Below are 21,003 nucleotides of genomic sequence, written 5' to 3'. Positions count from 1 at the left end.
AAAGCTATAACAGGAATCATTTTATTACCTAGGTGACAGCTTTCTTTGGGAGGTTGACCGTCCGTACGTTTTTTCCGGCCTATTCTTGTAAATGTGACACCTCATGAAGGCTTCCAGAGAATTTCTTCTAATTTGCCTCAAACGTTCAGTTGGACTCAAGGACTGATTGATTTAATTTGAACTGTGAAATACCACAGTGGTCTCACTAAACAAATCATGAATCCATGTGCTGCACAATTTCACAAAGATATCAAAGTGATGATGTAATATGACGGGAGTCAGGGATCAATGGGAAACGGATTCTCTTGATAACTCTCATGGTGGTTGATCAAATGTGTCTGAGTTCATATCCAAAATAATCCACTGTCCACACAACGATGTCTGTAAGATGCAGCAGTATTTATTTAAAGTGATAAAAGAATACGACACATTAAATGCAGTATGCAGTAAGTCATATTACTGTTACGTAATAATTATTAATATTTCTACAACAACCATCAACTACAGTTAGTAACTAGCATTAGCTAATAGAGGTTGCATGACTTTCTTTAAGTCTAGGGTTATGTGATGAAAGTCAAGTCGACCCTGACTCGTCTCTGATGACGTCACAGTAGAAAGTAATAAGTCTATATTCTTGACCTGAATACATCTGCTGAGAACAGACAGCTCATGTGCTACATACTGTGAGCTGCAGATATGTATAGCCTGTATAAAAACAGGCAGCACCTCAGCACCATCAGTAGCATTTAATAGTACTCCACAGTGTGTTGTTAGATGGGATAGTGTAGCAGCTAAAGGTCTAATAACTTTATCAAATAGTTGATGTGCAGCCTCCTTCTCTCTGTTACCACAGAACGTTTGGTCAAGTTGTTAACTGACTGCTGTCCAGAGGATTTGGACCGTTCCTCTGCTAGCGTTAGCGTTAGCCTTTTCAGATGCATTGCAGTAGTACTTTAGTTGTATTTCAGGACTGACATGTCACAGTAGTATGGGCTTCATCTTTAGCTGAAGTATTTCCACACACTTGATGAACCAATGACCCACTGGGCTCCTCACCTGTCTTCTAGGAGGCATCCATGTTGTTATTGTCACGTGATCAGTGACTAGTTAGCTAGCAACTCCTGTTAGCTACCTGATCGTAGCTCTCTGCACCTGTACAGGCCAGAATTCTTCCAATATTTTACACTGTACAGATTTCTAAGAGTTGAATCTGGTCATAATTCAGCATTATGTATGCTTCTGAACTATCCTCGATAACCTTTTATTTTAGTCTTTAGCCTTTGATAATCCTGTAGTGTGTAATATTTACCCATAAAATGAATCTTAAAATGAGTCTGTGTCTTTCTCATCAGAGTCAATATATATATATATATATATATTATGAGGAAAATTTGCTTTGCTAATGTGTTCGCTACCTAAAAGCTAATTTTAGATGTTGGTGCATTACTCTGTCCTAATGACAGTTTATGAATGAGCTTGAGAAAAGACAAAATAGTGTAGAATTCTTTTATTCAGTTCCGACAGAGAACATTCAGTGAACATTTAGTTGCAGGAGTCCATGATGCGCCTCATGCTCATCCACCTCATGCCGCTGTATCCCATGTCCCTGAAGCTCCTGTACTCGCCAGGCCTCATGTACATCATCCTGCCTCTGTAGTGGGGCTGCTCGTACATCAGCCAGTGGCCGTCCATCACGTTGCAGGACATGCAGTCGGACATGCGGTAACGGTCCATGATGTTGTCGCAGTCGTCCATCAGCTCGTGCATCTGACCACCAAAGTTCTCTCTCTCATAGATCCTCATCCTGTAGGATCCCCTGTACTGTAAAACATATTAGAGACATTAAAATGTTGTTTTTAAACCGTTCATATGTGTTTAACAGAAGAGCAGGATTTGTAACCTACCATGGGGATCATACGGCAAGACCTGATGCCACCGCTCCATCCCATCATGCTCATGTAGTCGGAGTACTCGCCCCTCCTCATGAACCACTGGTTGCCCATGTAGTTGGGGCGGTCGTAGACCATGAAGCAGCCGCTCTCCACCCTGCAGGAGTGACACCTGCTCAGGTAGGAGGTCATGTCGGCGCAGTCGCTCATGCACTCATAGTGGCGACCCTGGAAGTTCCTGTCCTCGTAGAAGATGATCTGGAAAGGAAATTGTGCTCAGTTGAATCATAAAAGCAGCAAATTTAATTTACCAGCAGTGATCTCAGCTTATTAAATAAAAGATGTTGTACCTTGCCCCTCATGCTCATGCCGGTGTTGGTCATGTTGGCTGTGGATGAGTTGTTGCTGTTGCTCCAATACTGCCTTCCTTCCTGGTTTAACCCTTTCCTTTTATACCTGACCGAACGTAAAGAACCAGAACCCCCGCTACAGAGAACCCCTTACTCAGCAACTTACCACTGAGGCCCACAAAATGCAGCGGTTATGTCCATTCTAGCACTGGGTACCTCGCAGTCTTTAGAAAGGCCTTTTCTTCTCAATACAGAGACCACTTTCATCAGTGGTTGTAATATGTGAATAGGCTGGCCCATGTGACGGTGTGTATGATGCATATGTTGCATAGTGTTTCAGAAAAGGTTATTTAAGCTGGCATTTCTTGATTTTAATACTTAAAATAAGAAATTACTTAAAAACACATGTTTATATTTCTGTAAGAATATAAAAAGACATTTTAGGAAATAAATAAACCACATTGGACACATCTGTGAACGACATAGTATTCATATGCTGGTGATAAAGGTGGAGTTAAGTGTTTCAGGATGAAGAGGAAAAGAATCAATTCTGCTTATAATCGTACACTTCTTAAATGTTTTATTTTTTGTGCATTTCATCATATAATTGACAGTACACATAAATAATCAGTCATTGCAGCGTTTAATCTAATTGTCTACATTTTTCTGGGGATAGAAAAATGTTGATTGATAAATATTGCTTTTAAGTTATTATTTTTCTGTGACTTTCATGTACATCAAGTGAGCTAACGAGCTATTAGGATGAGCAGGTTTAGCTGAAAACATGCAGCTTCATTTGGAGTTTTCAGACACATAGCTTTCATGAAAGATGATGTTAGCTCATCGAGGCTAATGTAGCGGCTAATGACCTTGTTTAGGCAAAAAGAAGCAGATGTTCTTGCTAATGATCTGTTTAGAGGCTAGCACAGCTGCTAATACTATATGGTTTACACTAATGTTAGTGTAGTGACCAATGCTATCTTGTTAAGACCAATGTAGTGGCTAAGATTAGCGTATCTTGTACAATTCAAGATATAGATAGATAGATAGATAGATAGATAGATAGATACTTTATTGATCCCGAGGGAAATTCAAGCATCCAGTAGCAGTAACATACATTGAACATACAATACAAAAACTATATAAAAAATAGAAAGTAACAAGAAATAAAATGTTTTATACAACTATAAACTATGTTAAAAATATAAAGTGACCAGTAGAGGTAGAAGGTTTTTTTTTTTTTTTTTTTTTTTTTATATAAATATGAGAGCTACAAATGGGGAGGACTGTGTGCAATTAAATTGGGCTGTAAACAGATGAATGAAATGAATAAATGAATGAAAGTCACAGTCACCACATGTAGCAGAGGTAGACAGACATGGCAATGACAGTGTCCAGTAAGTAGTGCAAAAAGATTTGTCCATTGTCTATTGTGCCTCCTGCCATCACTGAGAGCTGTTGTACAGTCTGATGGCCAGGGGGACGAAAGAGTTCTTCAGTCTGTTGGTGGTTAGTGCCAACATCTTGTTCAGGCGAGAGTAGGGTTATCTAGTTATAGCTGATGTAGTAACTAAGGATATCTTGTTTAGGCTAATGTCTTGGTTAGCATCTTCTATAGGTCAAGATAGCGCCAACATTTTCAAGCTAATACAGTAATAGTCCATAACATAGCGACTAAGGTTATCTTGTTTAAGCTAACGTGACGAATAAGACTATCTTGTTTAAGCTGTCTAGTGGCTATGGATATCTTGTTATGGATAATGTAGTCAGTAAGGTTCCTGTAACATTTAGATCAAGATAGTGCCAACATCTTGTTCAAGCTAATAAAGTAATAGTTCACAACATAGTGACTAAGGTTATTCTGTTTAGGCTAATGTTGTGACTAAGGTTATCTTGTTTAGGCTAGCATACCAGCTAATGCTGTCTTGTTTAGGCTAATGTAGTGACTAATTTTATCTTGTTTAGGCTAGCATACCAGCTAATGCTGTCTTGTTTAGGCTAATGTAGTGACTAATTTTATCTTGTTTAGGCTAGCATACCAGCTAATGCTGTCTTGTTTAAGCTAACTTAGTGACTAAAGTTGTCTTGTTAAGGCTAACATAGGGGCAGCGTTATCTTGTGTCAGTCAACGTAACACAAACATCTTGTTCAGACCAACAAAGTAATAGCTGACTAAGGTTATCTTGTTTAGGTAGTGATTACAAAACAAAATAATAAATAATGAAATAAAGATTATTTTGTTAAGGCTAATGTAGCAGCTAGCGTTATCTGTACAGCTACATGTACGTATGTATAGGTCAGCTTATTAGGTGAGCAGTGCTAAAATGTTATATCATGTGCAAACATTGTGTGCAACAAGGTTTGATAAATAAAAAATCTTTATGTTTATGAAATCTTTTTTATGCTAGAGCAAAATCCACAGTGCCTCTCAAAATGACTGACGGCAGCTGTAGAAGCATACACATCTTGAATGCAAAGGCCCATCCGTTGGGGTGGTAAACCTTTCAGCCAATAAGATTTTAATATTTTGAGTGGACTGGTGGGGATGTCAGAAAACGGTCAGGGTCAACAGAAGCGATTCATGTTTGGGACAATGTCAACAAAGTGTTAGTGATGTGCATTTTTGAACTGACAATGGCCCTAGGGTCAAAAAGGGTCAAAGGGTCATCAGAGTCAATGGACTCGTCCTTTCGGAATCATGAATGTTCCTGATAGATCTCTTTCCTAAAGAAGTAGTGCTGCCTTACCAGAACAGTAAGGGCTGTATTCTTGGTATTTTATGATCATACTTCATCAAACTTTAGTTTGTTATATTATTTAGATTATAGTGGGAGTCCTTAAGAAGCACTTTTATTTGTACTTAATGTTTGTTTTCAGTATAAATCAGTGGTGATTGTTTGTTAAAGTGTGTTCGATGTTTGTTGACCAATCTGTGCATCGCTCAATGAGCCTAGTCTAAAACAGCAGTGATTAGATTTAAAGTCATGATGTTGAGTTGCTTCATCTTACTTACACTCTAGACTGGAGAATAATGTAAAATCATAAGTAGAGGTGACCTAAAAAGAATGATTTGTGCTGTTTTTATCAGAAAATCTATAACCTCAGTCACTTTCTGTTTTAACTGTTCACAACAATATTCTTTTCTTTATTGTTTTAAATGTGAAATGAAATAAAATCACGTCACGTCAGCTATTTATTAAATTCAACAAGATCGGCTCAACAGGCAGAAGGATTTTGTCAAAAAGTTTTATTTGCTTTTAGCTTATTATCTAGACTTTCTACATGTCCATGATGCGCCTCATGCTCATCCACCTCATGCCGCTGTATCCCATGTCCTTGAAGCTCCTGTACTCGCCAGGCCTCATGTACATCATCCTGCCTCTGTAGTGGGGCTGCTCGTACATCAGCCAGTGGCCGTCCATCACGTTGCAGGACATGCAGTCGGACATGCGGTAGCGGTCCTGGATGTTGTCGCAGTCGTCCATCAGCTCGTGCATCTGACCTCCGAAGTTCTCCCTCTCATAGATCCTCATCCTGAACTGACCTCTGTGCTGTTTGGAGAAGATAAAAATGATTAATGTCCAGAGCTGTAGAAGTCACAGGTGTATCAGGACACGATGTTGCTTTGTAACCTACCATGGGGATCATACGGCAAGACCTGATGCAGTCCCTCATTCCCATCATGCTCATGTAGTCGGCGTACTCGCCCCTCCTCATGAAGTACTGGTTGCCCATGTAGTTGGGGCGGTCGTAGACCATGAAGCAGCCGCTCTCCACCCTGCAGGAGTGACACCTGCTCAGGTAGGAGGTCATGTCGGAGCAGTCGCTCATGCACTCATAGGAGCGACCCTGGAAGTTCCTGTCCTCGTAGAAGATGATCTGGAAAACGAACGAAATGTGAGTAATACGCTCAAGAGGAGGAATGGATGAAGAACAGTTGATGCGTTGGTGGGTGTGCTTACCTTGCCCATGTTCATGGTTGTGGTTTGAGGTGTTGCTGCTACACTGATGCTGCTCCTGTTTTGAAGGTGACTTTTATACCTGAACAAACCCGGAGGATCCCATTGTCAAAAGCCCTGAGCCAGCGACATGGTATAGAGGTCTATAGAGTGCTGGGGGTCATTTGTCTCATTTCCATGTGACTGGATCCCCTAGAAGACTTTAGAATGTATTTGTCCATAGGGGAGTTAATACAATGAGCATGTGTTAACGTTACAATGCAGAGTAAGACACAATAGTCTCGTTTACAGGTTTCATTCCTTCTGATTGGTAAGAGGACAGTTTATAGACATGAGTAACCTTTTGACCACAGTCGTCTGACATGCCATTATGTAATCCACATCTGTCCATTAGTTACTACAGATGTGTATCATATATGATAAACAAGAAATAGATGACCAATGGTTTTCATCGGTGAAGCTGAAGTTACAACTCTTTCGTTATTATACTGAAATCTGACTGGAAATGTCAATTAGATTAACTCAGTGGATGTTGTGTTTTAACTGTAACACATTAGGCAGCGTGCAAACAATATTTTACAACACATTATGAGTTTATACACACTTAACAGAGACATTACAGGTGGACATTGTTCAACTCATGCTGTAATGACAAATGAGTCTTTATTACAACTGACGGAAGTTCTCAAAATAAATGTTTCAAACTTTTTAAAAATTTTATTAATCTCAAAAGAAATTCTTGTGATTAAAGACCAAGAACAGCAGTACAAAGTGTCAGCAATATTATCAAAAATAATACAAGTACGGCGTTTAAGCTGTTAAATGCAAGAGCGAGTTCTTAATGGACGCATCAACACTGCACCTGATATTAGCAACAAATTATGAATAAATTAAGGTGGTATTACAGATTAAGATTTCACACAACACTAGTATCATATTATAGTTTGTAGCAAAAGAAACCTTTATAGACATTGGTAGGAAAGACTTCCTGTTGCGTCCAGTTTTTGAGACGTGTTGTTCAGAATAGTCTCTGAAGCTTGTTGATTTGCTTGACATCGATTGTCTTCAATGCTGGATGACGATGCTGGCTACAGTCAAGTGGTAGAACATCTGCAGCATGGTTTACAGACACTGAACAACCTTATTCTCCTTAGGAACCACATACAGCTCTGACCTTTCTTAAACCACAACATCTGTGTTCAATGTCTATGTGGACACCACAGTATCAATGTCTTAGTACCCATGATTCTTATTGGGTGCTGAAATTACAGTGTTATATGAGCATTCATTAAATGACTATAGACCAAACCTTCCAAAATTATTTCCAAACCTTCAGTTCAATTTACTTCTTGGCATCACACAAGCCATTATATAGATGGTTTGTTCATGTGGTGAGTGACCAATGTGTCTTCAGCCATTTTTTCTCAGACGAGTTTCATGACCTGATCTGATATAGTGGCCGTCTCACCAGAGACAAATACTGTCTGGTCTGAACATGACTTAAGAAAAGTTAAGGAAGCATATCATGGACTAAAAGTGTGAGAGTGTGAGAGTCAGGGATTGGTGGAAGTCTTTACTTTGTCAGAAAAAAATGAGTCAAACAGACAGATTTTCAGTGTTGGACAGTAAGACTAGAGAGTCAACAGTGTTTTATTGGTTTAAACGAGCAGTCACCGCCAGGTCTAAAATATTAGGGCAACAGGAAGTTCCAAAAACTTTGTTTCCTCAAACAGCAAGAAGAGTTCTGGGTTTGAACCCGGCAGTCGATCTCCCTTTACCTTGAGTTCTTGGTTTCTCTGGGTGGTCCAACGTCCTCCTACAGTCCTAAGACATACTTGTTAGGTAACTGGTGATTCTAATTTGGTCCAAGGTGTGTATGTAAGTGTGACTGTTTTTTTTTATCTTTCTAATGTTAGTCATGTGACAGACTTGATTGATTATGTACCAATAAGACTGGGTGTACCCCATCTCTTAAGGCTCTTTCAGAATACTGCAGGACATAGACGGCTAACGTACATACGTAGCCTACGCTGGTGTGAGACATTTATGTTTGTGTGCTCATCAGTCCTCGCTCGCTCTGTAACAACTCCACCCAAACACTGTGTCTTTTTTGACATTCGGGTTAATTTTTGTTTCTACTTCCTGCTTCACTTGCAACAATGGAGACTGATGGAGGAGATGGAGAAGCAGCTGGAAAAACTACAGCGGAAATACACAACAATGTAGGCGGTTCAGACTTCTGCGTTAAGTTGACGCAGAGGCTACGCCGACAATGCAGACACCTATGCAGAGCTTTCGCAGAGCCTAGCGCCGTAACTGACGTGCACCTTCCCAGAAATGTAACTACGAGCTGTGATTGGTCCACTTGGTTGTTGCGTATTTCCTCTTTAGTATTTCCTGTTGCTTCTCCATCTGTGCCATTACTGAACTGATTGTTTTGGATCAATAAAGATGGAACACATAGAGGAAAGGTTCACTGGGGAGGTTCAGAGATACAAACATTTGTATGACTTGTGTTCAGCGACATTTCGGCGAAGGTTTCAGTCGCCATTGTTGAAAGTGAAGCAGGAAGTAGAAACAAAAATGAATCTGACTGACAAGTCTAAATGTCTCACACCGGCGTAGGCTGCGTATGTAGGTTACAGTGTCTAGGTTCCACAGTACCTGAAAAGTGTCTTAAACGGTAATAGATAAATGAATAATAGGATAATGAATGTTCTTGGCTTTGTAACCAGAGATACATTGGTTTGAAATCTAAAATCTAAAGTATTGTATGTGCTAATATTTTGATCTGATAACAGGGGCTGGGTTTTACCAAAATTATTAGAGTTTATTTAGGATAGAGGATCTAACAGCCCAGCCTTTACTCCAGCTTCTGAACAGTTGCAGCTGCATATACTGGAGATTATGTCTTTCTTTTGGTTTTGGACGTGTTACTAGAAGAAGTCATGTTGTAATTGGAAAGTTTGATATAAAGTATTGTATTGTTGTGTTGGTGACTGCTGGGTTTAGCTATAATGTAAGACTTGGACTGAAATGGAGAACCAGTGCTTTGGTCGAAATGCATCAGTTCATTACAGGACAGTAGACAGTAAATGCAGTGTACATTTGTACATTAGCATGCTAACACTTGCTAATTACAACAATGGTTACATGAAACTGGGACTACTTTATAAACTATTGGACATATTATAGTTTTGACCTGATAACAGGAGTTCAGTTTCACCAAAGTGATGACAGTTTTTTCTGTATAGCTTCTAGACTGGTATAGCTGTACATATCATGTCTTTCTTTTGGTTTTGGGTGTTTTTACAGAGGTTGTCCTGTTTTATTAAGTTAAGTTTGATATAAAGCATTGTATTGTTGTGTCTTGTGTAAAGGACCAAATGATCAGAATGACACAGGAATATAACAAGATTGAGTTAGCTCTTCTGGAGAAATCTTGCTAAAGATATTAAATACGATGACACCAATTTAGAAAGTTACGTCATTTATTGAAGTCAGAATGTACATTTAGCACATGTCCATGATGCGCCTCATGCTCATCCACCTCATGCCGCTGTACCCCATGTCCCTGAAGCTCCTGTACTCGCCGGGCCTCATGTACATCATCCTGCCTCTGTAGTGGGGCTGCTCGTACATCAGCCAGTGGCCGTCCATCACGTTGCAGGACATGCAGTCGGACATGCGGTAGCGGTCCATGATGGAGTCACAGTCGTCCATCAGCTCGTGCATCTGGCCTCCGAAGTTCTCCCTCTCATAGATCCTCATCCTGAACTGACCCCTGTACTGTTTGGAGAAGATAAATATGATTAATGTCCAGAGCTGTAGAGGTCACAGGTGAATCAGAACATGATGTTGATTTGTAACCTACCATGGGGATCATACGGCAAGACCTGATGCCACCGCTCCATCCCATCATGCTCATGTAGTCGGAGTACTCGCCCCTCCTCATGAAGTACTGGTTGCCCATGTAGTTGGGGCGATCGTAGACCATGAAGCAGCCGCTCTCCACCCTGCAGGAGTGGCACCTGCTCAGGTAGGAGGACATGTCGGCGCAGTCGCTCATGCACTCATAGGAGCGACCCTGGAAGTTCCTGTCCTCGTAGAAGATGATCTTGATAAAAGAATTAAAATGTGTTCAACAACCAAAGTCACAATTATACAGATTAGTAGACCAACTAATGTTGGTTCAGTCCCTGTGTTTCCTACCTTGCCCATGTTGACTGTGGTGGTTTGTCAGGTCTCTCAGAGAACTGTCGATGAACTGATGCTGTCCCTGTCTGAACATGTCTCATTTATACCTGGACAGAGACAAAGACCGTTTGCTGCTCCATTGTTCAAAATCCTGAGCCAGCAACCTACTATAGAAGCCTATAGAGTTTTGAGTTGCTTACCCATATACCAACAAGGTCACAGGGTCTGAACAGAATATTCCTTTCACATGAACAGAGACTATTTTTTGTCAGAAAAAGGTTTTAGAGTTGATTTAATGAATGGATGGTGTTAAAATGTTGCTGGAAGCTGCACAATGCAGCAGTGACCAGACAGATGCAGCAATACTTCAATTCAATAGCTTGACCTTACTGTTTGAATTCCTCTAAAACCTGCTGGCAAGTTAAAAAAAAAAAAAAAAGAAGATAAAAAATAGCTTAAACAAAGTAAAATCATGTGAATTGTAATAATTAATGCAACACTGAGCTTGAGTTGGTGACTGTGAAAGAAAAGAGAAAAATAAATGTTGGGTTTGGGATTTATTTATTTATTATTTATTTGTTTTCCAGAGTCACAAAACATTTCAAACTGAAATCTTTTAGAGCAGCTGCTGATCCAGTTGAACAGAACATATAATCAACTTTGGAAAGAAAACTCTTTATTCAGTGTCCTTTTACATCCTCCTAAAGTCTGGACATAGCCTCTATTTCTTTCTTAATAATGCTGCTAATACATCCTGATTCTGATTTTCTTTTTCTTTTTTTTTTTTTTTTTCGTTGTAGTGAAATAGTTTTTATAAAAATGTTGAAAAGTGCGACGTTATGTCTGTGAAGCTTCTTCGTCATCCAGGTCACTGTTTATCCAAAAACATAACTCTGAAACAAACACAGAAGGAAAACAGCATCAAAACTTCCAGTTAAAGTTTACTCTGCTGACGTCCACAGATTAGTTTTAAACATAGCAACTCCTTTTCTTTTTCCAAACTCAGAACTCTACAGTTACAGATTTTAATTAATTTAGTTTTTGAATGTAGCCCTGAGACTTTAATATTGATAGTGATCAAATTGCTCATTGCTGATCTATACCTACTGGTGTCTCTCTCTGTGGTTTGGTTGAGCTTTCATTTACCTTTTGTTCGTCCATTCACACACGACTGATTTACCGACTACACACTTTATTCAACAGATTCATCCTTTGTCCTTCCTTTGAGCTGAGTTGTGATTATTTACAGGTGAGTATCTGGGCGTTGACAGACCGTAGCTAACCCGCGGGGCTAGCCCTAGCCGTGGTGGCCTAAAGCCCAAATTATGCTTCCGCGTTGACACAGCGCGACCGTGCGTACGGACCTATTGCGGACCTATTACGTCCTTGCGGACCCCCGTGCGTCCTACGCAAGGGCCAGACGTGCACCTCCCAAAAATCCTCGACGCGCGTCGAGGCGACGCAACAGCAACGCAGCAGCAACACAGCGGCATTGGCTGTGATTGGTCCGCTAACTACATCCGCTGGAGACCGCTTTTCCGGTTTCCACTCATAAACATCATTGTCTCCTTTGTCGTGCCCTAATTTGCAATAGAAGTATTTCTTCCTCTGCTTGAATAATTTGGAGCTCCAACGCCAGTCTCTCTGTCTCGGTGTCCATCGTTCACTGTGACTACGACAAAAGCCGGAAGGTAAATAACTATACGAGGCGAGATACGTCACAAGAGTCTCGGTCGGTCGGTCACAAAAAATCATAGCGCCCTCTACCGGTGTGGCATGCATTTCGACACGTAAACCCCACGCAGAACCATCACGGTCTCACGACTGCGTCCAAGCAACTGCGTGGCCATTGCGTGACCATTGCGTGATCACTACGCGGAAGCATAATCCAGCCTTAACCCAGAGGCTAGTGTGGCTAGCGAGATAGCGGGGCTAGCCTTGGTGGCCTGGAGGCTAGTGTGGCTAGCGAGCTAATGGGGCTAGCTGCCGGCTAACCCGCCGAGGGGCTAACCCAGAGGCTAGCCGCGAGGTAACCAGGAACTTTCATACTGTCACTAACGTTGTTAAAAGTCATTAACATTTCCTACTTACTTTACGTGGTGGAATAATATTTTCCAACTTCACACAGCACTTTATTTAAAAAATATCTAGGGTATCTAGTCACCCAGGGCAGATACTTTTAGAGTCCTGTCATTTCTTTTCGTAGTATCTGGGAAGTAAACGTTTTTCTCGTTTTGCCGTTTTTGCAGCATTATGTAAAGTCCCTGATGTTGAGCATCAAAAACACTTGACCCTACTCTTGAAAAAGACGGTGTGTTCATTGAATTTATTGGCCAGGTAGTTAAGAGCTTTGTCATTGTGTGTGTGGTGTCTGACAATCTTGCAGCCCATGCTTTTGCAGGTTTTATGAAGCCTTTCAGGGCCAAATATTATTGCAGATTCTGCTCTGCTACCATAGACCAAATTCATTCTCATGAGGTTGCAGAGTGTCACTGTGAACACGGCCTTAAAGTAAACAGAAGTGGCTCAAATCTTTAGTTCAGAATTCCTTTGTTGCATTTATTTACTGTTTACTGTCTACCCTGTCCTCTGCTCCTTGGACTCATCTGCTCTGTCGTGTTCTCTCTCTGGAAGCCTCCCCCAGCTCAGCCCCAGCTTACCCCGGATCCCCACCAACCTGGTTCAACCCATCTCCGTCAATTCGCAACTCTCCTCCCACCAGCTGTCTCAGTCTAGGCAATAAACTAAATAAATCACCACAACCTCTGAATTCCTGTTCTGTGACTGAATCTTTGTGTCCTATTCAAACCTACAGCTGTGACACTAGTCTGTATATTTTTGCAAATCAGTTTTATTTTGTTTTTGTGGTGTTAAAATGTGTTGCCTAGAACGATCTCCTCTGGGGTATAGTAATTAACCTAGACATCCTCATACATCTGATATTAGAGGAGCCCACTGACATTTTAGTTGTGAGATTGAATCCCTGGGAGCTTCTTAGATCAGCTTTAGGACCATGTCTGGGTAAACTAATCCAGGTTGTCTCTTACAGTGAGTGCCTTTGTAGTATACCCCACTGGTAATTACATTGATGGTGTTTTGCAGGAGGAAGAGAAGCCTGATTTCAGTGATGTTCCTGTTGCTCTCCTCACATCTGGTCCTGACCCCTTCAGCTGTGAGAAGGTCTTCGTCATGTCATGCATTCAGAAAATGTTTATGTGTCTGGATGACGGTAAACCTCTGAAACCGTGCTTTCTTACTTTAAAGAACTATTTGTTGTTGAACTGAACAACAACTTGCTCTAGCATATAGGAGCTCATGTATTCTTGTTCAAATCGGCTCACATCATGCAACTTACATCTGAATAGATCCATGAATAGATCTGTGGATATTTTTAGTTTTAAACAGATCATTTTACAGATCTACTTGAAAAGTAAATGATGTGATAGGCTACAGCTTATTTTTTTTCTCATCTCCTTCTTTTCACTGGAGATGTTGTATAGATTTTAATGTTTATTGTACAGTAACTTTCAGTGTAAAGTCAAGTTGTAAACAGACCCAGAAAATGTGAGTAATACTTAAAAATAAGTATTGTTCCCATGAAAAAGTTATGTAAGTAGACTGTAAGAAGTCTTTTTTTTTGTTTGTTGTTGTTTTTTTAGTTATCCATAAGTAAAACGTGTGAATATTTTCGTAACTTAATATTTTCTATAATATAATTAATTTCGTTGGATTTAACCATAAATTAATTTCACAATTTAAAAGTTTATATCGGCTGTAAAACGACAAGCCCCGCCCACCTGCAGTAACGGTACATCAAGCCCGGGAAAATACGTCACTCTCTGTGTGTAAGGACAAAAAATACTTCACCGCCTCATGTAAGTAACTATTTATATTGTTCAAAGTTGGATTTTGTCTGAATTAACATGATTGTATTTCCTACATTGTGCTAGCTACTTCAGCGGCGCCAACCGCCATTTTCAATATGCTCTAATCTCAAACAGTTTGTGACCTTCGTAGCTAGCTGGCTAGTTAGCTAGCTGGCTAGTTAGCTAGCTAGCTACTTTAGCGGCGCCAACCGCCATTTTCAATATGCTCTAATCTCAAACAGTTAAAACGCATTGTCTGTACCTGTGCTGTGTGCGTTTTATGATCAGCAAATGATGTCTTTGTGCGGTAGTTTATTTCATACAGATAACGACTAAAAAAAACGTTATCGTTGCTTGGAAGTCCTCACTTCGACGTCGTGTCTTGTACGCACACACACACACAGACACAGAGACACACACACACACACAGAGACACACACACACACAGAGACACACACACACACAGACACACACAGACATGCCGGTGGTGGCTGTCGCTGCGGCCAAGGGTGCAGTCATATACCCGATAAACAGTGGTGAATATTCCCGTACGCACTGAAAACAAAGGCTTTTGGATCTACATGAAAAAAGTATGTACATCGGTTGCACATATTAAAGTTACGTTTCCTTAAAATGATTTATTTACGTTAAATATACTGAATTACTTTTTGTTAAAGAAACAAGACTTTTGTACGTTAATTCAACAATTTTCTTTAATGTTAAGTGCATTCAATTACTCTATGTTAAACCAACATAACTTTTTTAAATGTTACTTTAAAGCTTTTTTATGCTTGTTATATTCAGTTAACATCTGTTAAAGCAGCATAAGCTTTTTACATAAATAACACACACTGTTGTTCTGTTAAATCTACCTGACCTGGACAAGTAAATATTACACTATTAAATTATAAAGCTTTTGCATACTTTGCTCATCCGTTGCATGATACAATTATTTCTGTGCACTCATTTCTGTTACTTAAATAAATTCATTTTGTACATCCTTCTGTCTGATCCAACCTCAGCTTGTATTTATAGCATTTACCATGAAAGTTCCAAAAACAAATAAGACATAAAGAAAAACTTTTACTTTTTACTAGTGATTTTATTTTGTCAAAGAACACTGCAAGGTACATTATGGAAGAAAATGAAAACACAGCATTTATGCCTCAGATAAAGAAAGTATAAATAAAAGGCTGTGCAAGTATTTGTCCAAACTCCAGTTCAACAGCAACAAAAGAGCAACCATGGTCCATGGCTCACTCACAGAGTCTGTTTTGGAGGACTTGGCCTTTCTTAGAGAGCGTGTTTTCACCCAGCTTCATCACAACTTTCTGAAGCACTTCAAAAAATACTTCAGTTGAGGAGGGTAGCTGAGGTTCAAAGCATACATTCGGCCAAATAACATGGCAGCATGATTGAAGCATGTTCAGAGAGGAACATGACTCAATCATGTCTTCTATATGAAATGTATACATGTAAACTGAACAATCCCCCTTTTCCCCTTTTTTCAGTGCAGTATTCTCAGCCAGAGGAGCTCACCTTAGCTGCACCAGAAGAAACACCTGTTGGGATAAATTAGAAGTGATGACGGAGGCTGAACAGGCAGGGGTGGCAGGTGACACACCAGGTGTGATGGAGAAGATGGAAGTGTAAATAAAAGAGGAGAGAAAGGAGCTCCATCAGAAAGCAAAAGAGGAGAGAGAGGAGCTGGAAAAGAAAATTGTCATGTTTTCTGTCATGTCTTAGTTCGTCATGGTTTAGTTTCTGTCATGGTTTCCGTTATGTTTTCAGTCATGTTTAGTGTTTAGTTTTCTGTTCGGTTTCCTGTTTTATTTTGTTAAGTTCTGGTTTCCCATGTCATGTTGTCCCATGTCATGGTTTAGTTTTCAGTCATGTCTTTCGTCATGTCTTTTCCATCATGGTTTAGTTTCTTGTGTTTCTGTTTATTGTATTTTGTTAAGTTTTTGGGTTTTCATAGTCATGGTTAGTGTTTAGTTTTTTCTGTTCTGTTTCCTGTTTTATTTTGCTAAGTTCTCGACTTCCTGTTTTGTTATCACATGTTTTCTTTTGATTAGATCATTGGTTTCACCTTGTGTTAATTCTTCATTTGCTTCACCTGTGTCTCGTCACCCCTGTTCCTCGTGTGTGTATATATAGCCCTGCCTTCCCCTTTGTCTCTGTCGCGTCATACTGCTTGTTACTGCTTGTTCACTGCTTGTTCACTGCTTGTTCACTGCTTGTTCACTGCTTGTTACTGCTTGTTCACTGCTTGTTACTGCTTGTTCACTGCTTGTTACTGCTTGTTACTGCTTGTTCACTGCTTATTCACTGCTTGTTCACTGCTTGTTACTGCTTGTTACTGCTTGTTCACTGCTTATTCACTGCTTGTTCACTGCTTGTTCACTGCTTGTTCACTGCTTGTTACTGCTTGTTCACTGCTTGTTCACTGCTTGTTACTGCTTGTTACTGCTTGTTACTGCTTGTTCACTGCTTATTCACTGCTTGTTCACTGCTTGTTACTGCTTGTTACTGCTTGTTACTGCTTGTTCACTGCTTATTCACTGCTTGTTCACTGCTTGTTACTGCTTATTCACTGCTTGTTCACTGCTTGTCACTGCTTGTTACTGCTTGTTCACTGCTTATTCACTGCTTGTTCACTGCTTGTTCACTGCTTGTTACTGCTTGTTCACTGCTTGTTCACTGCTTGTTCACTGTTTGTTACTGCTTGTTCACTGCTTGTTACTGCTTGTTACTGCTTGTTCACTGCTTGTTACTGCTTGTTACTGCTTGTTCACTGCTTGTTACTGCTTGTTCACTGCTTGTTACTGCTTGTTACTGCTTGTTACTGCTTGTTCACTGCTTGTTACTGCTTGTTACTGCTTGTTACTGCTTGTTCACTGCTTGTTACTGCTTGTTACTGCTTGTTCACTGCTTGTTACTGCTTGTTCACTGCTTGTTACTGCTTGTTACTGCTTGTTACTGCTTGTTACTGCTTGTTCGCTGCTTGTTACTGCTTGTTACTGCTTGTTACTGCTTGTTACTGCTTGTTCACTGCTTGTTACTGCTTGTTACTGCTTGTTCACTGCTTGTTCACTGCTTGTTACTGCTTGTTCACTGCTTGTTCACTGCTTGTTACTGCTTGTTACTGCTTGTTACTGCTTGTTCACTGCTTGTTACTGCTTGTTACTGCTTGTTCACTGCTTGTTACTGCTTGTTACTGCTTGTTCACTGCTTGTTACTGCTTGTTACTGCTTGTTACTGCTTGTTCACTGCTTGTTCACTGCTTGTTACTGCTTGTTACTGCTTGTTACTGCTTGTTCACTGCTTGTTCACTGCTTGTTACTGCTTGTTCACTGCTTGTTACTGCTTGTTACTGCTTGTTACTGCTTGTTACTGCTTGTTCGCTGCTTGTTCGCTGCTTGTTACTGCTTGTTACTGCTTGTTACTGCTTGTTACTGCTTGTTCACTGCTTGTTACTGCTTGTTACTGCTTGTTCACTGCTTGTTCACTGCTTGTTACTGCTTGTTCACTGCTTGTTCACTGCTTGTTACTGCTTGTTACTGCTTGTTACTGCTTGTTACTGCTTGTTCACTGCTTGTTACTGCTTGTTACTGCTTGTTCACTGCTTGTTACTGCTTGTTACTGCTTGTTCACTGCTTGTTACTGCTTGTTACTGCTTGTTCACTGCTTGTTACTGCTTGTTACTGCTTGTTACTGCTTGTTACTGCTTGTTCACTGCTTGTTCACTGCTTGTTACTGCTTGTTCACTGCTTGTTACTGCTTGTTACTGCTTGTTCACTGCTTGTTACTGCTTGTTACTGCTTGTTCACTGCTTGTTCACTGCTTGTTACTGCTTGTTACTGCTTGTTACTGCTTGTTACTGCTTGTTACTGCTTGTTCACTGCTTGTTACTGCTTGTTACTGCTTGTTCACTGCTTGTTACTGCTTGTTTGCCATGCGTTCCATGTCAAGAGTTTCCATGCCATAGTATTTTCATGCCACGTCAGAGTTTTGAGAGTGTTTTTGATTTTTTTTGGATTTCCTGCCATACCGGCAGTGTTGCCAGATCAGATTGACAGTTTCCAGCCCAATCACATCTTAGAACCCGCCCAATCCAATAAAAACCAGCCCAAACCACGACGTTGCCAGACACCCGTGTAAACCCGTAAAAGATTGGTAATAAACGTCAGCTGCACGTAAAAATGTGCACTTTTAAGCCGTGTAGGCCTAACAAATTTCATTATTTACATCACAAATGACCCGTATGAGGACTAATTGCAAAACAATTTAAAACAAAGAAAAACAGATCGCCTCTCCCTCCCTCTTTTTCTCCTCGCTGCTTTCCACACTTGTGGTGCTGAAAGACACACAACGACCTGGCCGTACAGCAGCTAATTGAATTTTCCGAACACACAACCACAAAAAACTAGTTTTAAAATAAACAAGCAAACGCCATAGAATAAGTGGGCTACTAATCAGTCACAGTGCAAATAAGATAAGGTGACATCAAAAAAATCATCTTATTTCTGTGTTACAATACTTGCAACGGGCTTTAGAGTCGTCTCCTGGGACAGCCGCGATCCAGGTCTTAAGTTCAGGGTCGGTCTCCCATTCCTTCTTGTAGGATTTCTTATATTTCCCGGCATGATGCTAACTTAGCTAGGCCACCCGCTTCAAATTCAGCGCGGAGCCAGTGCGTTTGCCGAACTGACGTCACGGTTAAGTTGCCAAATGAAATGGTGCCGATTGAGGAAAAAAAAAAAAAAAAAAAAAGATGCCAATTGAATAACCTACAACTCACGTCAATTATTTATTTATTTATTAATTTAAAAGAGAGAGACAGAGAGAGAGAGAGAGAGAGAGCTGTTTTCACATTAAAAACTCGCCAAATGTGGACAAAAGCAGCCCAAATTTTATTCACCCGCCCAATGTATTTTTTCCCCGCCTGACGTAAACAAAAGTAGCCCAATTGGGCGGAAAACCGCCCAATCTGGCAACACTGCATACCGGCAGCAACCTTGGTTTTTGTACGTTTGTTTTTTGTTAATTAAATATCTTTTTTTTGCCAACTCCTGCCTCCTCAAGTCCTGCATCTGGGTCCTAAATCCCAAAACCCGCTACCCCGTTTTGACAAAAATACAGGAAGCGAGAGAAGAGCTGGAAAAGAGAGCAAAAGAGACAGAGGACCTGAAGACAACAGTCGTTGGCTGTTGCATTTCTTGAACGTTTCTTTGGCTTCCTCTTCCTCCTGTCTCCACCTTCTCTCCATCCTTTCTATGACCCCCTGACTTTCCTCTATGAAGCACACACACACACACACACACACACACACACACACACACACACACACACATCTGTGGGTTTTCCCCGGGTACTCCGGTTTCTCCCACAATTAAAACCAAATAAATTATGATTTACAAATGACTGTAGCTCTGCTTTGTTATTTTGTTTTTGTATAGATTAATATTATGTTTGAAGTCACTTCACTAAATGTTCAGAACTGAAATCTGTATCTCTGGAAGCATTCAGAGCCTTTGCTTTAGCTTTCTACGTTGTGATCTAGTGTATCCTGTTTGCTTTATAAAACCTTACGATGTATCAGGTAACACTTGTGTTGACTGTGGTTTGTTAATTTAGCACACAGTCTTTTTAATAGTTCTTTGCAGGAAGCGTGGTCTACATGGAGCAGGAATGTGGGTGAAACTCATTTCAACATTTTTCATTATTTATTTTTGTTCCTATAATTCAGTTTCAACATTTGAGATATCACATCTCTCTCTGACTCATCTATCTATCTTGACTGCTCTGTATGAATGAGCACATTTGCAGCACTCTGTTTAAAGTCACCTGTTTTATTTTTGTTTGTTCATTAACACCTTTGTGACATTTTTGATCAAATCATGAACTTTGTCCCATGTCCGTACAAACTACCAGTAATGTAATAATAAAAAATCTTTCACATATTTAAATGAATCATATCACATTTGTAGAAATCTGTAGCATTTTAACAAAAAATGACATCTGTTACGCTTTAGAACAAATCATTTTTCACATTTTAGTTCAATATTTGAGTTTAACAAGTTTAACACAACACCAGCAAAACAAACCCATCGTGCTAGCAGCCGGCTAACGCTACATGCTCCTGGTATGATGCTACTAGTACCACGTCATGTTACTTAGGGTAAGTTAACCTAAACTATACCACACTGTTTGATTGAAATTATGCGACACAAATCCATTTAAGGTTTTAAAAAAATGGCTTTGGCCAGTTCTCTGCAGCAGCAAAACATTTATTACTATCTAAAAATACGTTAGTTAATCAAAATAGTGAAACTAAATTTAGATCTTTAGTTGAACAGTTTATTTGATTCACTTGATTCTACTTTTATTTTAAGTGGTTCTTAATAAGCTTTGTTGCACTCAGTGGTTGCTATTTATAGTTCCTACCATAAGCTGTAAACTGTTCTAAAGTACTTAAAATAGCACTTTAACTTTAGGTCTGTTCAGTTTTGGCCAGGGATATTGTGACGGCCACCTGCCACTAGGGCCTGTTTTGTGTTTTGTGTCTTGTTTTGTCTGCAGGTACCTTCGTGGGCAGGTCTAATTTGGAGCAATTGGGAGCACCTGGCCAGTCTCCCTGAGCTAATAAAACCTGGCAGTCACAATCCTCACTCTCTCTCTCTCTCATCTTCCACCTGGACTCCAACGTGGGTTTTGGTTGTGTTGGCTTTGGCCTGTTCGT

The 21,003-nt window shown here is 40.2% G+C and overlaps 3 protein-coding genes across 3 annotated transcripts; all 3 read right to left on the bottom strand.

Moving 5' to 3' along the window:
- Positions 1 to 1,452: 1,452 nt before the first annotated feature.
- LOC311488741 (gamma-crystallin M3-like) lies at positions 1,453 to 2,272 on the bottom strand (the record flags this gene model as incomplete). Its single annotated transcript, XM_084545592.1, has 3 exons — positions 1,453 to 1,821; positions 1,905 to 2,147; positions 2,240 to 2,272. The coding sequence occupies 3 exons, from the start codon at positions 2,270 to 2,272 to the stop codon at positions 1,543 to 1,545; spliced, it is 555 nt and encodes a 184-aa protein (XP_084401718.1). The 3' UTR covers positions 1,453 to 1,542.
- Positions 2,273 to 5,126: 2,854 nt separating this feature from the next.
- LOC311488218 (gamma-crystallin M2-like) lies at positions 5,127 to 6,749 on the bottom strand. Its single transcript, XM_084544787.1, has 2 exons — positions 5,876 to 6,749; positions 5,127 to 5,790 (listed from the first exon to the last, which is right to left on the bottom strand). Exons 1-2 carry the CDS (start codon positions 6,068 to 6,070, stop codon positions 5,518 to 5,520), a joined length of 468 nt encoding a protein of 155 aa, XP_084400913.1. The 5' UTR covers positions 6,071 to 6,749; the 3' UTR covers positions 5,127 to 5,517.
- A 997-nt stretch (positions 6,750 to 7,746) lies between these two features.
- On the bottom strand, positions 7,747 to 10,338 carry LOC311488223 (gamma-crystallin M3-like). The gene is made up of 2 exons (XM_084544794.1): positions 10,073 to 10,338; positions 7,747 to 9,987 (listed from the first exon to the last, which is right to left on the bottom strand). Exons 1-2 carry the CDS (start codon positions 10,265 to 10,267, stop codon positions 9,712 to 9,714), a joined length of 471 nt encoding a protein of 156 aa, XP_084400920.1. The 5' UTR covers positions 10,268 to 10,338; the 3' UTR covers positions 7,747 to 9,711.
- Between the last annotated feature and the right edge of the window lie 10,665 nt (positions 10,339 to 21,003).

This window comes from Chelon labrosus (assembly GCF_963514085.1).
Source record: "Chelon labrosus genome assembly, chromosome: 5".
NCBI classification, from domain to species: domain Eukaryota; kingdom Metazoa; phylum Chordata; class Actinopteri; order Mugiliformes; family Mugilidae; genus Chelon; species Chelon labrosus.
The sequence above is the reverse complement of the archived record's forward strand: the minus strand, read 5'-3'. Positions and strand labels throughout refer to the sequence as shown.